The sequence below is a fragment of the Oryzias latipes genome, chromosome 5 (genome assembly GCF_002234675.1).
Source record: "Oryzias latipes chromosome 5, ASM223467v1".
NCBI classification, from domain to species: domain Eukaryota; kingdom Metazoa; phylum Chordata; class Actinopteri; order Beloniformes; family Adrianichthyidae; genus Oryzias; species Oryzias latipes.
Genome location: NC_019863.2, coordinates 15,363,850 through 15,380,371, shown reverse-complemented (window position 1 = coordinate 15,380,371; position 16,522 = coordinate 15,363,850). Strand labels below are relative to the sequence as shown.

The following is a 16,522-nucleotide window of genomic DNA, read 5'->3' as shown; positions in this document are numbered from 1 at the left end:
AAAGAAAAAAAAGAGGGCGAGATGAGGGTGAAACAGAGTCGACGCCTGCTTCCTGGCCGCCTCAGCTGCGAGCACATCTGTGTGTGAAGGTTTGAGCAGACCCCCATGTGTTTGCTCAGGTCGCATGATTGCCTTTCCTTCCTCTTCTCTCTCCCACTAAAGACCCGCTGTCCTTCCTCTCACTCCAGTCACCACGGCCAAAAGAGAAAAGGCTACTCCAATCGACACTGGGAGCAAGAGCTGCTCCGAGCTGTACTCTTGGCTTTAGAACATTTTATGTCTAAGTTCAGAAATGAAGGCTTAGCTATTAGAACTTTTTTTTAGAGGCTTGCAAGGAATATATATGAGGGTGTATATTGAGGTTTGAGCATGTGTATGCGTGAGCAATTGAGTATGTGCATATGCATGACTGTGTGTGACTTGGGAGCCCTTTGCTGGAGCCTGCTGTCTGGGCACAATGGTCCAGCCTGGGGCCTAAGCTCTACAAAGAGGCCTTCTCTTAACAACGAGCCATCACAGATAGAGGAGGAGCCTGACCAAAGCATTATCACGCTTTAAGGATCACAGAGCTTCCCCTCTAATACATCTGATATCATTTCTGGATTTAATGACCAAGCACTCCTCTGGAAAAAGTGGAGTTTAATGTCATTTCTGTATGTAATACAGTTATTGAATCAATCAGAGCCAACCCAAACTTAGAAAAAGGAGTTTTGTGAAGCACTGTATATTCCTAATTTTTACATTTTTGGGGGGAGGTTTCACCCTCCGGACACTGATACAAATAACAGGCAGACTTTACTTCAGTATTAAACTTTATTTCCTTTTTTTGTGAGATGGAAAAATGATTAAAAAAAACGTACAGCTCAAGAACGTTTCATCTAGGACAGGTCAGTGTTTTCTTTTACGTAATAACCATGAAGTTTAAATCATATGTTTCCGAGTGTGTCCGATGAAAGCTTAAAAGGTGAAAATAAATTATCGTAGCAATAATTATAACATCAAATATAACAACAATAATAGCAATTAAGCATTTATAAACACTCTATTTACTGCGCTTTCTCCTTTTTTTCATAAAACTCTGTTATCAAAAACAGGGGAACATTGTGGTGGCTTTACAATCCAGCATGTGAGGAGAGCACAGGTTTTCCTGGTGTTGCGAGTTTGACTGGAATATAACAGAGCGTCTCTATTTGTCTCTGTTCATCCAGTCTCAAGACCCTCAGCACTGAGCAGTCCGCCTGTCTGTCCATAGCAGCTGTGGACGGCAGTCTGGTCTTCAACAGGGTGCACAAATCTCAGAATATAAGGATATGCTTATGAGGTGAAAACAGCGGGTTTTTTAGGACCTCTCTTGAGTCTCCTCTTACAGGGTCAGGGAGAGGTGGGTACCAAAGTGACTTAGTAAAAATAAGCAAAAAGAATGACAAGCATCTTGATTCACTTTTTTTTCTGCAAACCCCAGTCAGCTCCTCACAAAGTCCTGCACTCTGCAGCGTCCCATCAGTGAGGCCAGACATGACGCAACCCTCAGCTACTCAGTCCAACCAAAGGCCTCTTCCCTCCCTCCGCCGTACTCGACACAAGTCTGCTCAGCTTCGATGCGGAAGTCATTTAGTGTTTATGGCAAATGTGGTGGTTCCTCCAAGCCAAGGGTTTCTGGATGTTGCCTCAGTGAGGCTCAGCCCAGACAGGCGAGCGGTTGGAGTGATGGGGGTGACCAAATGAAGGGTGAATGGGCGTGGGAGTGGGCAGCATGTGTCCCGAGTGGCTGAAGGGGCCAAGGTGACCCATGTGGGTCATGTGGCTGGTGAGACTGGGTGCAGCTCCAAAGGGAGAGGCCTTGTCCTGCATGCATTTGGAGAGCTCGTCAAAGCTGTCCCCTCCCCGCTTGTTCCTCTTGGACTTGCTGGACATTTTGCGGTTGCGTGTCTGGATGCCTTCTTTCTTCATGGTCAAGGGTCTGTTGACCTGTAGAGATCAGCACATTAGCTCAACGCCTGCCAGACAAAAGCTACAGTGACAGTGTGAATACTGCATTGTGGTTCTATGAGCTTGTTGTGCTCCTAATTCCAATTTGCTCGCTGGCTCATAATTGAAAATGTCAACAGAAATGTTTCACTGCCAATTATGGTTTCTGTCATGTCAGGCCACTTGCCTATTATGAATCCCAGCAGTGTTGGAAAAACGTTGATAATGAGCATCTGTTTTGCATATGTGCATCAGCAGGCCTGTCAGGAGCGCCTTTTTTTCTTAGCTTTTGTCTGGACCAAACAGAACCATCATGGTCAATATGAATTCATGAGGATGAGGATAGGCTAAGTCTGAAAGGAGCCGCTTCAGACAAATCCTCATCAACGTAACCGACGCCGTTACACTGAATGACACCCCCACCGGCCCGCCTCTCCGGGGAGTAACGCCCCCCATTCAAACAACATGGATTGATAATAACAAAAAAAAAGGAGGTCTGGTGGGTTCTGCTCTGCAGGGCAAGTAGGCTTTACCTCCACTCTCAGTTTCTGTCTTTAAATCGATACACGCTGTCCGCCCACTTAACCAGTTCAGCAGCCACCCCCCCCCCCCGCCCACCCTCACCCCCAAAGACATGCGCTGTGGCGCAGCGTTTTATAATGTGCATGTGCTTTTTTTCAGGCTACTTACATTGTGCAATTTAAAGTAAAGGCCGCAGGCGTTACACACCGGGTCTCCGTTCCCGTTGCGCCTCCAAAGAGTGGTGGTGGTGGTCTGGCAGTTTGCACAGCAGGTGCCTGCGCGCCGGGCAGCGGACTGACGGGGAGAAGAAAAACTTCACATTAAAAGTAATTAAACCTGATGAACTATTGCAAACAAACAAACAAAACAAAAAGTAAAAAACAATAAAGGCTTCTCATTTTCCGCAAACATCGTGTTGCCAGTAAACACCGCGCAGATACAAATTCGTGTTTTTTTCTGGGTAACACTTAAACCACATAATTGAAAATAATAATAATGATAAACATATAAAAAATCCTGTCTTCATTTGATGATATTTAAAAAAAAGAAAAAAAACTTTTAGTTGAAATTCATAGACTAATTTGTGTTTAATGAAAACCTGTGTAAAAACCCGCTGTCCTATATATCTGTCCATAGCGGATCAATTCTTAATAGCAAACATGAAGCTTTATTTTCCAAAGCCCTCTGTTTCTTTGCTTTGTGTGCAGCTTTCATTTACTGGTATTATAACTATTTTCAGGTGGTCTGCAAACTATTATAGCATCTCCAGACAAAAACTCAAATGAGTAAAAGCGTAAAAGAAACGCTGCAAATCCACGCATTTTCCGAATCCCGCCCCTCACTCTCCCGTCTCCTCACGTAAACGCGGCTCCTCCACTGTTGTGATAATCTCTTTACAGTATGTGTCACTCCGGCCGCGCAGAATGCAGCGCGCTGCTTCACGGCGGAAACAGCCGGGAGCCCGACTTCCTTATCTGGGCCGGCCAGATATCCGGATAGGAAACAACTGGATGCCTCTTTGAACACAACTCTGAAAAACACTTGAGCCGAAAATGCCAAAGTCCCTGCCACGCGGGCCGAGCGAGTGGAAAATGTGGGCTATTGCACATTACACGAGAGGGATCGGCCGTGGAAACGACCCGGGAACCACACGAGGAATACCCGTAAAGAGACCTCATGAGTTTTTATTATTTATTTATTTTAAGTTCACCTGAAATAGTTTTACAGTGGGACTCTAATTTATCACCTGGTCTAATCACCAGGTTACATTCGGCGGACACTTTGACCCAGATGTTATGATTTAATGTGGCACAAAAAAATATGCTTATATTATTGTTGTTGTGTATTACTGATAAAAATGTTTTTTATATTAATACCACAGTACTTCATATATTTTGCTGTTCAAAATAAGCCACCATGTTTGATCATTTTAAAACAAAGCAAAAAAAAACGTGGACGAAATAAAAAAAAAAGAATAACAACATTAATGGCAGAAAATAAACTCAGAATTATTCTTTATTTAATTAAATATGTTTCTTTAAAAAAGTTATATCTCAACCAACTTTCTATTTATTTATGCATAGATAGACATAAACTGGGAATTTTATAACTTTAAGTTCTCTATTAAAACATTTCAGATATATATACACATTTTAGATATAGATAGATAGATAGATAGATAGATAGATAGATAGATAGATAGATAGATAGATAGATAGATAGATAGATAGATAGATAGATAGATAGATAGATAGATAGATAGATAGATAGATAGATAGATAGATAGATAGATAGATAGATAGATAGATCAATCACAGGTAACTGAGCATCTTTGTGATGAGGCTTGTTCCCCACATGGCAAAACGTGCGCCCTCGTTTCTTCTCATTTACTTGAGCATGGTGTAAACTAAAGCGGCCTGGGCATTGGTATCAGTAACAGTATCAGAAGTACCAGCAATAATGATAGCAGGAACAATGGCAATAGTAGCAGTATTGTAACGGGTCATGAAGGCGGATCATCGGGGGGTGAGCAGGACAAACAATTCCAGGAAGATCATAGGGAAAATATAACTTTCCTGGAATTGTGCTGCCTGCATCTGCTTTGTGCTCATATTTGGGTACTTTGCTTTTGGTGTGAAACTACGAAGCAAAAAAGAATTTCTATTAAAAAAAAAAACGCAACTCACCAGTCTTCGTTTGGGCTTGATAAGTGGTCGATTCTGGCCATTCATCTTGTGGTACAGTCCGCAGGCGTTGCACAGGTAGTGACCAGTGCCATCCCGCCGCCACAAAGGGGTGGAAGTGGCACCGCAGTTGACACATTCACGACCCTCTGTGTATAGTTCAAGAGGAGGCAAGGAGAAACTTTATATAATTAAAAAATTCACCTTCTGTTCAAAGAAACACATAGCTGCCATGTAATCAAGCAACTGAGGAGCTCAATAAAACCTGTAATATTTAGTCAAATTTGCATAATAGAGACAAAATCTACATTGGTGCACAGGTGTGGCAAGGATGGATGGCTGTCACAGACACCTCTGTGTAAACTGATACACCAAATACAGCCACAACATGACCAGAGGTGTCCAACAAGAAGAAGACACACCATCAAATTAGGATTACATTATTTATCAGCACCCATGTGCGGAAACAAAAGTTTCCTGCTCTATAGGGTTTGATGAAAATATGTGCATCAAGATGGAGCCAAAAGAAGCATCTTCTCATTGAAAGCTGAATTCTTTTTAAACAACAGCTGGATTCCAGCTGATTGATTCTTCTCTGAACTGCAAAGAGCTTTCTCCCATACAGGTTTGACAGAGTTAAGACTGCCTATTGCTTAACTGACAATTCATTTATTTCAAAGATTCCTCTTTCCCCTGAGCCACATCTCATTATTCCTGTTATAAAGGCAGCGACACCCAAAGTCCCACCCTCGCTTCAGAATGGAATCTGACCCGAGTCAAAAGCCAGGTTCTTTTTGAAATGCATCTCTGTGAGTTTTTAATCCCTTCCTTCTCTGTCCCTGTTTCACAAGTTTGGCACACTGAAGAGAACTCATTAATTCTTGAAATATTCAACAACAATGACTGCTATGTTTTTTCTTATGCAATATTAAGTGTTGAAATAAGAAATGGGAAGGTAAAAACACAGAACAGGCGTGAGGCTCGTTAAACAGAAAGCCACAGGATTCCAAGGTATATGTGCCGACAGCTGAAATGTCATTGTGGCATTTTGTCCGAACCCAATCATCCCTTGCACTGGGCATCGCCTTTGACAGATAAGAAGCTTTTTTGTGGTGTAAAATGCATCTGCAAGCTTGTTTTGAATGTCACAAAATAACATTTCTACACCACAAAAACTCACTCAGATGATCAGACTGCAAGCTTTTAGCAGTTGTATTTGAACAGACTGCCACATTGGATGATCATGATGATAATTGTAGGCGTGCATTTGAAACAACTTGTTAACAATCTGTGTTTTTTTTTCCTTCTTCTTCTTCTTCTTCTTCTTCTTCTTCTTCTTCTTCTTCTTCTTCTTCTTCTTCTTCTTCTTCACAGCAAAAGCTGGAACAATGTTGGGAATGTACTGACTCATGACCAGCCAGAGGTTTTCTTTAATTTTTTAAAACCTAACGAGCTTCTCATGAGCTTAAGGCTCAGCTGTTTCTTCTAAACACAAGGAAAAAGAATCAGGTACCATTCTAGACTGAACAAAAATATGCAGCTTTATTTGAAGCACTTTTTTGGACCATTAGTTAAATAAATATATGCATTTTTTGGCCAAAACAGCACTCTCCAAAATGCTTGTTTTTTCCTTTTTACAGAGAAGTAACTCCGCCATGGAGTTGTTCAGCTTCGTGTCTGCGCACTGGGCCAAGACCAGGCTTTAAAAACACAAACAGCAGGGCTCTGTCGCCTGTGCTTTGTTAGTACTGTGGAGGGAGGTGGGCGGGGTGGAGGTCGTGATTTGTTCACTTGGAGGTATACAGGATATGGCAGGAGCCAGGACGTCGTGACTCCTTTATTTTCTAAGCGCAATAAAGGCCACATTTGAAAGAAAACAAGCCTGTGGCACGAAGGAGAAACTAGGTTTGAGTTACTGTGAAATCATGTCAGAATGAGACATTGAATCAGTATAAAAATATAGAGTTTGTAAGTACTTTTTGCTCCACAGTAAAAAAGAAAAAGAAAAACACAATTAATAGTCATTTAAAAATAGTTACAAAAAAGATAAACATAAAGACACAATTTCTCACTTTTGAAAAGGAGAAGTGGTCGTAATTCGGTTTGTATGCAGCAAAAATCTTGCAAAACATTTTATGCAGAAGATCAACCGCAAAAATAAACATTTCAAGCTGAAAAGCAGTGACAACGTTAATATTAAAATAGTTAAAAAGTAAAAGATTTATCTGCTGGTGTTAGGTAAACCACAGTGCGTAATTTGAGTAAACTACACCGCTTGGGTCGGTCCGTTTAATTAGGTCTTATACATTTGATCTGTCATGATGCTCAGCAACTCACCTGAGCTCGACCTGGCTTTGCTTTTGCATTTGGGCGTGAAGCTGGAGGAAGAGCCGCCGAGCAGGCTGCCGGGGTGGAAGAGGCTGCCGCTGTACTCGTGGGGTGTAGGCAGGGTGTATGCCGGGTACGTTGGGATGGGGTGGTGCGTGGCTGGAGCCTGGCTGTTCATGGAGGCCAGGCCGCTGCGGAGCGGACTACAGCTCTCCATTTTCATGCCGTCCGTCAGCTGATACTTGCCCGACTCCTTTTCGTCCATCCTGGTCGAGGTGGAAGTCGGGGAGGTGGGACCTGGGTCTGGGGATACGTCTTTCGGTGGGGTTGGGGGGAAGCTGTAGAGGTGCGGGCTTGAGTGCGAGGCTGGAGTGAGCGAAGACACGGACGCTGTGCCGGTGCTGTTGCTGCACGGGTAGCCGGAGCCAGCGGGGTGAAGGCCGGGTTTGCTGAAGTGGCTGACCGCCCATGCGTTATGGTGGTGCGCCGCAGAGAGCGCAGCTTTCCCGGGGTCTAGCCAAGGGATACCGGGACTGTGAATGAGGTGCGGCCGGCAAACCTGATTCCCAGTGAGGCGAGCTGAAATCCACAATAATCACAATTCATTTGCCTTCATAGTAAACATATTTCTTATCTAAGATACGACCTTATAAAAAGACCTTACCAGGAAAATATTCGAAATTACTCGAACCCGACATTTATGTCCAGATGCAGACAAATAGAACCAAAATAAAAATAAAATAAAAAAAGCTTTGGATCTAAATCGTTTCTCTGAAATAATAGCCTTGCACAGCTCACCTAAAACAGTTTTTTAAATATTCCTGCAAAGTTGCTTCTCGTCTGAGAAGTATCTTTTCTTCCACTGCAGCTCACAGACTAAAGATTGTTATTAGTAAATTTGCGGGTTTTATTTTATATCCGGGAAGTGTCTCTCTCTCCCCCTTCAGAACCCCTGCCCCAACAGAGAGGGGTTAAGTGACATACTTCCCTTTCCTCTCGCTGTCATTTGCTAGAAATCCCTTTTATGTTGGTGAATCGGCTCACAAAAGTCATAGCGACTCTTCCTTTTTTCTTTTTTCTTTAAAAACACTGCATACGTTACGTATTCTCTGTAATTTGCTTTACATTGTTTTATGGTACAATGAAAAATTAAATACACATCCATAAGATGACTTATGCAGAGCATGAATCCTCCACTTTTCCTTTCATTTATCCATTCCTCATGCTGTGCGTAAAATAATGCGTGAATCTCACCGTGCGCTTGGCTGTATGTAACCCTTGCCCTGGAGTTGGTGTAGTACGGATTCCCTTGAGAGTCCAAGTGGTTCAGAAACATGTCAACTTCATCCTGGGGCAGCAAAGGCGCCATGGGCTCCATGTAGTTGTGACTCAGACTGTGATGGTGAGAGTCCGGGTGCTGGCCATTCAGAACTGCATGATGGTGCGCCATCCACCGAGACTGGTCTGCCGCTGCGACCTCCATGACTGCGCTGGTTCCCTTTTGAGGGCGACTCTGTTTGACTCCTGATGGAAGTTCAGTCCTTGGTATAATAAAGTCCAGCGGGCTGTGAAGACCTGACTGTGAGTATTAACTTTGCAAGTAGAATCCTTAAACAAGACGGTGCTTTTTTCCCCGTCCTCGGTTGAACCTGCAAGAAACGAAGACAAAAATGTTAATTTAGCCTTCTCCGTCCGTGCGTCTTTTATCCGTATTGATCTAATCATATCAGATAACACGGGAAATAAAATTTACATCATTTTAGATCCTTGTGATTGTAAATAAAAAACGCAGCTGTCTCCGTGTCGAAGTAAATAAATCCGGTGTCGTCAGTTAAAAAGAAACAAAGACGCAAAAATCTAAGTTTGGCTGGGGGGGATACCTGTTGCAGCTGGGATCAGCTGACGGCCAAACGCTGAATGGATGCGTAAACCTCTTGATCCGTTCAGTGCGGCTCATTAATGAGATGTGGCGCAGACTGATGCGGCTGGCGCCAGTAAATTCCCATATCAAGCCTCGCAGGGCGGAGCATCCGTTTCAACCAATCACGGAGCTCCTTGCGACAATTGGCTTGCTGCATCCCTGCTCTCACTCATAGAATTTCCATTTCCAGGCACCGAAAAAAACAAAATATTTCTCAATCAGAATCCTAAATTAAATAAGCAATATACCCAGAAACACTTAAATGTTTAAGATTCATTAAGGACACCTGCATAATGCTGAATACCAATCTAAATTTGGTTTAATTAGATTTAATAAGATTTTTACTCTTAAAAACAATTTTTATTATTTAATTTGTATCATTAAACTGTTGTAAATTTGAACTATAAATGCTTCAAAATATTTTGTCATAATTTTAAAATGTTTGTATTTCGCATTTAATTGAAAATTGCTTTTGGAACATATTTTGCTTTCTTTATCAACTGTCCGTTTGCTTTCGTAAACCTCTGCTATGTAAACAAGCGGCGATTCCAGCGCCTCCAAAACCAACAGAGGAGGAGTCGATTTATGACCCCGAAATTGGCCCCATTGTTCGGGGCGCCTAATTGTCTTTAATTGGTAGCGAGACATTCCTCTTGTGAAAACAGAGGCTTTTTTTTGTCTGGGGGACAGGGCAGTCAAACAGTTTGCATGCTAATGGTGCCTTCAGACCAGGAGGGGCGCATGCAGGCCCTCACCTATAGTGGGTGATTACCATTTGACGCCCATGTTTAAAATTCCTGAAACTGCTAAAGCCAAAACGAACATAAAGAAATTCACAATTACTATTTTGACGCCGGATTATGAAGCTGCTTTCAAATGGAGTCCAAATTCACCGTTTCTGTGCACGTTTGCGTGCGTGCGTTTGAATGACTGACAAGACCTAATTGCAGGTGGTTCAAAGCCTGCCGCCACGCTGACGCCGGGGCTTTACGTCACCAGATCCCCAAGGGAAAAGAGGCGACACGTGGTGCGCGTAGACCTGAACCAACGTCCAGGTATGAAACTCTGAGGAGGCCCCTGCAATCCCAAACTGCTATGACGTGGTGTGCATGCGCATGTGAGTGCGCATGTCAGTCATCGGTCATTAAATCACAGGCACGCTGCCAGGAGCAGTGAGCTGATGAGCTCTTTGAACCTGTCAGCGTCTAAAATCAACAAATTAGTGTCTGTGTGCACCAGCACTGGAGCTGCGGATGGAATAACTGAAATTCCAGTTTAAAAAAAGAGGCAATCCCACTTGGCAGGTGGGTAGTAGAACCACGTGCTCACCTTAACATTTTAGTTCTCCGGTAGCACTGCGCTGTAACTCACAGTTCATCCATCACCAATAGCACATTACATGCAGAAGTTTCATGCTGTAAAATAATTGCTGTCACACATCTTCGAAGCCACAATGACTCCCTCTGTCTGGGCTTGTGTGCAGCCGCTGATTCTGATGTGCAGTGAAAGCACGTCTACTGCGCACTGTCCCACAGCCTTGTGGTTAAATTGTGACGGTTGCAACGGCAGGCTCAGGAGAGTCGCGGCTCGTGTTGTTTGCATGTTTGCCAAATGGATTACTCAGCAGGATTTGGCGCTCTGTAATTTATACCTTCATTAATCCCATTTGTATCTGTGCTGGAACAAAAGATGGAGGAGTGTGACGGACGGCTAAGAATAAGGGGGGCTTTGCTTTCCAGTAGCCGTCGTCAAGGACAGAGGTGTGTCCCACTCGGGGATGCTCCTTGGATGGAGAACACCTTTCCTCCTCACAACACCTTCTGCGTGTAGTGGAGACCGTGCGCAACAGCTGTGCAGCTACATTGGCTAATGAACAACAAGATTATCATTCCGATCCATGCTGTTATTAAATGGGATTGGCTTTATCTACCTGTTTGTTCCCATTGGGCACGGTCATCCATCTTTATCCATGTGAGGGTGCGTGACTGCGGTGCCCACATTTGTTTGTGTGTGTTCTTGTGTGTGTGTGTTTCAGGGGGTTGGAGGAAGGTGGTGTGAGGAGCCACAGTAGGGCTTGTGAAGATAAGCAGAGCCCGAGAGAGGAGGATGACACAAACCAGCTGAAGCATTATTGTCCCCTTTACTTACAGCTAATTAGATCGAGCCGGGGCATTTTCGGGGGGGGGGGGGGGGGGGGGAACTTTATGGAGACAAGCGCCCAGCACAAGACCGTATAAATGCAGGGAGGGGTGCTTGGATGCTATGTAGCACCACCCACTTCCACATTTTGTGCTGAAAAATAAAAACATGTCATAAAAATGAGGAGGACATCAGTGCACAATTATTTAATTACAAACCGAAAATGGTCCAAAAAGTTCTAAAACTGCTCATCACGATGAAACAATGTGAAATAAATCTGCTTTTCTTGGGGTTTACAAAAAGTCAGACATTTCCGCAGGTACATGGGGGTATAAGAGGAGGGGGTGAAGCATGCATTCACTCCAGCTCATGCATGCCTGTGGACACCCCAGCCCGCCCCTGTCTCTGCTCCACCATTGTGCTGGTGTGATTGCTCTTTCAGCTGATGAAAGAGGATCGCTGCAGTCATTATGCACCTTAAAGCATGACAATTGGATACTTTTGTCGTCACTAATACTGCGCTGATGACACACTGGGCCATTTCGTGATCGAGAGTTTTATTGCAGGACGGAGGCACATTGCCAGCGGGAGCATGAGGCGGGCAGCATTAAGGGATTATTGATAGCATTTACACGCGGCCGCGGGAAGATTCCTCGAAAATGTTACAAGTGCGCACGTTTGCAATGCGCACTGCGATTCTTACTGCACTGTTATTGATATACTACTTTACATTTCCATCCTTAGAATTTTTGAAACAGTTTGATGTGCAAACGAAAACCGTCGTAAAGGATGTCTAATGATTAATAATTAAATTAATTAATAAAACGAATTATATGCGTGCTCCCTTTTGTTTTTTTTTCCCCTAAAAATGTTTTCAATTTATGCACATAATCTGCAACAGTAAATCTCGAAAGTTTATTTATTCACAAATAAACTTGAGTGACTGGTTATTAAAATTGTCAATTCGACATCATGTAATTTTCTGAGTTTTTCTTTTAATTTCCCGAACATTAAACTTATTATTATTTATCAGTTAGAGTCTTAAACTAATAATAATCATAAATATTTTTAAAGATACAGTTATTGACTTACCCACCCGAGGTTAAAACATTGAATGCGTGGCTGATCTGGTGAGTCTGCGAGAATCCAAGCAAAGTGAGTCCATCTGATTCACTGCGCAACTGCAGCTGTTCTCTCCCAAAAAGAGGAGCCTGAATTAATGACGGGGACAGAGAGGTTGTCAAGCTGAAGATGCTCTGTGGAGTCTGGAAGCTGCGGTGCTTTGCGCTCGCCGGTCACCGGTGGGGAACGGTGCGCGTCTGGACGCAGATCTCTACGGATCTCCCTCCTCTGTTGCTCTGCAGCTACAGCTCTCTGGACAGGAGCGAAGGGAATACCTCAGAAGCTTGCGTGGAGACTGCGGGGCTCGCGGCGACGTAAAGGCACGTCAAAGCAGCTTGTCTTCCGGGTGTCGATTAAACAATCTGACAAAAATGCCATTCAAGGGATGAAACCTTTTATGCTCCCAAAATAGTTTATCATCTAAGTTTGACATTTATTGAAGGAAGTGTGCAAACTTACAATATCAAAGGAGAAGCATGGAACTAAAATATGTACCCAAGCTGTTGCAGGATTTGTAAAGATGCCAAGACATGTTTTGCAATTTAAAATGCACAGAAATATTTTGTAGAAAACTCAGATTTTTAGGCCAAAACCAGAATCACTTCTGAAAAAGAAAAAAAACCCAGCATGCCCAAATTCAAGAGTATTATTAGTAGAAGTTTCTCTCTTTTAAGCATCTTCTAAATGAGTCCTGAAATCCTATCCTAATTAACGTCCTAAGATTTTTGCTTTATGACTCTCATCCGTTGCCCCTCCCCCACCACTGCGTTAAACACCTTAACCCCCCCCCCAGTTATATTTTTTTGGCTTCTTATATCGCCACACAGTGACAAACAGCTTTCTTAAACATGCAAAGCTCCTAAAATCTCTTGCACGCGACCTGGACTCGTGCGCGGCGCTGGAGCCAGGCAGGTGCAGGGCCTGCGAGGACCTCTGCAACTCGGGGCTCGTGCTCCCCAGAGTGCACACGCACACAAAGGGAGAAAAGAAAAGAAATGTAAAGTCTGACTGGATCAGTGACGCGTGTTTTAATGTTCATAAACCATCCGGAGAACTGCTGAGAGAGCTCCAGATATGACACAGACCTTCACAGAATGTGGGAAAGTATTTCTATAAAAAGGAACTCATGGTCTCGGTTAGGCAATGCAGTTTGTGTATATTGGTCTCTCATACTTTTTCTGTATTTTTTCTAATTCGGGTTTTTTGTTATTTATTTTGGTTTTAAAAATATAGATTCCTCAAAGTGTTAAAATAGTCTTCTTGTTCAGTCTATTCAGTCAGTTTATGTCTTTGTTCAGTTTTTTTTTTTTTTTGGTAAAGGTTTTTACTGTAGGTATCAAAAGTAATTTAAAGAGTAAATGTAATTTAATTAGGAGACAAAAAATGTTTTTTCTGATCTGATTTCAGAATTGAAGGCTGTCTATAATAATAATAATACGAATAATAATAATAATAATAATAATAATAATAATAATAATAATAATAATAATAATAATAATAATAATAACAATAATAATAATAATAATAATAATAATAATAATAATTTCGCAACAGTCACATGTTTTGTTGTGTATTTTTCTGATTCGTTTTGTCTATTCCATTTGCACTCTGTGCGCGTCGCGTGCGCATGTGTGCGTAATGATATTATATGCACACTGCATTAGATACTCGGGGCCCTCTCCTTCTGATTATTACCAGGGGTAATATTTCATCGGCACCGCACAATCTTTGTTCTCTGTGAAGATAATAAATGGCCTAATCGTTATCAGCAAACTGCTGGGGGTTTCAGCACCGACCGAGGCTGGAAGCAGGGTCCAAAGTGCTGCTGAATAAATTGGTGTTCCTTATCTCTCGCTCCCAGATTATCGCCTCCTTTTCAAACTTGCACAACAAATACATTCAATGCATCTAATGCATCATTGGTGGGGGGAGATCCTGCAGGTTGATAGTGACAGATAGGCGCACGGAATGAGACATATTTACACGTTTTACACCAATAGGTTCTATTTGGCGTTAAGAGGGAGTTTATTGGCTAGACTGTCGGTACACACACTTTACATATCAATGCAGGCTATATTACAGTGATATATTACATGCAATACTTGATCTATCAGTCAGATTTGAATAATCTAGGATAAGATTCATTGTTTTCTTTTTATTTCAGATGCTTTAGTTTTGCAGAAAATAAATTATTTTTAAAGTTCGCAAAGATTAAGATTTAAAGTTCACAAAGACTTGATTGACTGTGAAAACGTAGATGAATAAATAAAGAAATAACATTTAATTATGAAATATAACTTGCAAAGTGATGATAGCATCATATCCAGCCTCCCAACAGAATAAAGACGCTTAACACGCACCGTTAGTTGACCGTGATTTCTGCGTCAGCGGACGTTCCTCACTTTTCAGGCCCATCTTATGAAATAAATGGACTGCTGAGGCATTTTGTTGAACTGAAACACCAAAAACACAGCAAATCTTCTAAATTTGTTGAACTGATGTCAGACAGTTTAATTGAACAAATAATGTAAGGGGGAGGCACCCATGCATACTTTTTCATGGCTGACCTTTATGTTGTCAAATAATTTGTCATTCTACTGCATTCGCAGATATTAATAAAAATATTATTATTAAGCTGATGGGGGTAAAAGTGGTGTACGTCCACACTTCACAAGACATGATGAAGCATTTATGATTTTTAAAAAGAAAAAAGAAAATGAAAAACATTTCCAATAGAAAACACGCAAGCGCACTTTCCTCTTTTAATACCAAGGCATCTCCACCGGCCCCGGTGCACTGATGGTCTCCTTGACAACCGAGATAACGGTGCAGCAGTTTTCCATATCGGTCCCGGAGTCTATTATGGCTCGGGATTAGCTCTCTTTCCGAAAAGGTCAGACACAAAGTCACCAATCCTGCTCTTTTCCCCGTCATATAGGCTTGGTTCATAAGCATGCACGTGCCATTTTACCCATAATGTCATTAGATTAATAACAGCGCACATTTGAACCGACTGCGATGTATATAAAAACCCTGTGAGAAAATTGCAGAGCGCATAAGGACTTCACTCTGAAGACTTCATAGAGGTGCAGGGCATTTGCTGTCAAACAGCGACCCCTGGTGACAGGAGTGAGCGTTGCTCTTCACTCAGGAGCAGGTCTTGAGTCGAGAGTGAAATCTTTACACGCCTATTTATTAACATAACACATTATTTTTGATGTATCACACAACTTCAATTTATCGTTTACGTTGTAATTCATAATTTAAAGGAATAACAACAATTGCAAATGTTTTCTATTAATAAGGCAAAAGTTTAGGACCACAAAAAACGCAAAATCAAGTTTACTCATCAGAGTTTGAACACAGATCTGTTTGACCTCCACCTGGCTGAAGCTGCTATTCATCCTGTTAGTGTTCTAATGACCTTTTGTTTGGTTACTATTGAAGTCTCCGTTATGTAGAGCCCAGTGTGTGCAGATACTCATACACCAGCTTCCTGAAGGATCTCCAAATATGTCAATGTTTGTTGAAGATTCCCTCCTCCCCATTAGAACACAAACAATTAAAAACTGTGGAGGAGACTCATCAGATTAGATACTCATATTAGTGGATAGTTTAGCCACAAGTTGTTGTCAAGTGAGAATATAATGACTTCTTATTTTATTTAATTAGAGAAAAACTTATTTTCGAAATAAACATCTAAATAGGAGTAAAAAAGTAACTTCTAAAGAAAACTCCTTTAAAACTGAGTGACAGTTTGAATCAAGCATCTAATTAAATGTTCACAGCCTATGAAACAAAGCAGACAAAGACAACATGTGTGCAAAATTGAGTTTTTTTTTCTGTGAATTAAAATACAAATGTTACAAATTAAAAATGTTTACCCTCCTAAGAAAAAGCTCATTTTTGTTGTGTTGAATAAAAAGTATAGTACTTAACAAAAGTACAAGTTAAAAGTACAAATTTATAAAGAGACATTTTTGTAAAAGTATGAGTAAATGTAACTATGTTCTACTCGTCGCTGAATGTTCTCTATGAGGACTCAGACTTTTCACTACATCAGTTCTCGTCTTCAAGCAGAAAACATGGGATCTTCTATACATCAAGTTTACTTCAAGAATTCTTCATTTGGATTTGGACGCTTCAAAAACACAAGCAGCAAAATCATGATGGAATAAAAAAATCAAATGTACTAAAGACAACAAAATTATGATATAAAGCATGAACCATAAAGTGTACTTTCTACTGAACAATTGTTTTTTTATCAGTATAAAGCAGTGCAAAAGCTTACCCCTGATAGATATAAGTCAACAATTCTTATAATTTGAGAATTTCTTTG

At 41.7% G+C, this 16,522-nt stretch overlaps 1 protein-coding gene across 7 annotated transcripts; it reads right to left on the bottom strand.

Annotated features, from left to right (window-relative positions):
- Positions 1-794: 794 nt before the first annotated feature.
- On the bottom strand, positions 795-12,458 carry LOC101161391 (GATA-binding factor 2). Of its 7 annotated transcripts, none has more exons than XM_011475051.3 (6): positions 12,154-12,458; positions 8,256-8,650; positions 7,011-7,580; positions 4,677-4,834; positions 2,659-2,784; positions 795-1,968 (listed from the first exon to the last, which is right to left on the bottom strand). In XM_011475051.3, the coding sequence occupies exons 2-6, from the start codon at positions 8,482-8,484 to the stop codon at positions 1,669-1,671; spliced, it is 1,383 nt and encodes a 460-aa protein (XP_011473353.1). In that variant the 5' UTR covers positions 8,485-8,650; positions 12,154-12,458; the 3' UTR covers positions 795-1,668. The 7 variants fall into 7 exon arrangements, with proteins under 7 accessions (XP_011473353.1, XP_020558928.1, XP_020558930.1 ...); XM_020703269.2 differs by having other exon boundaries at positions 12,158-12,458; XM_020703271.2 differs by lacking the exon at positions 12,154-12,458 and adding an exon at positions 8,882-9,079 and having other exon boundaries at positions 2,698-2,784.
- Positions 12,459-16,522: the final 4,064 nt, after the last annotated feature.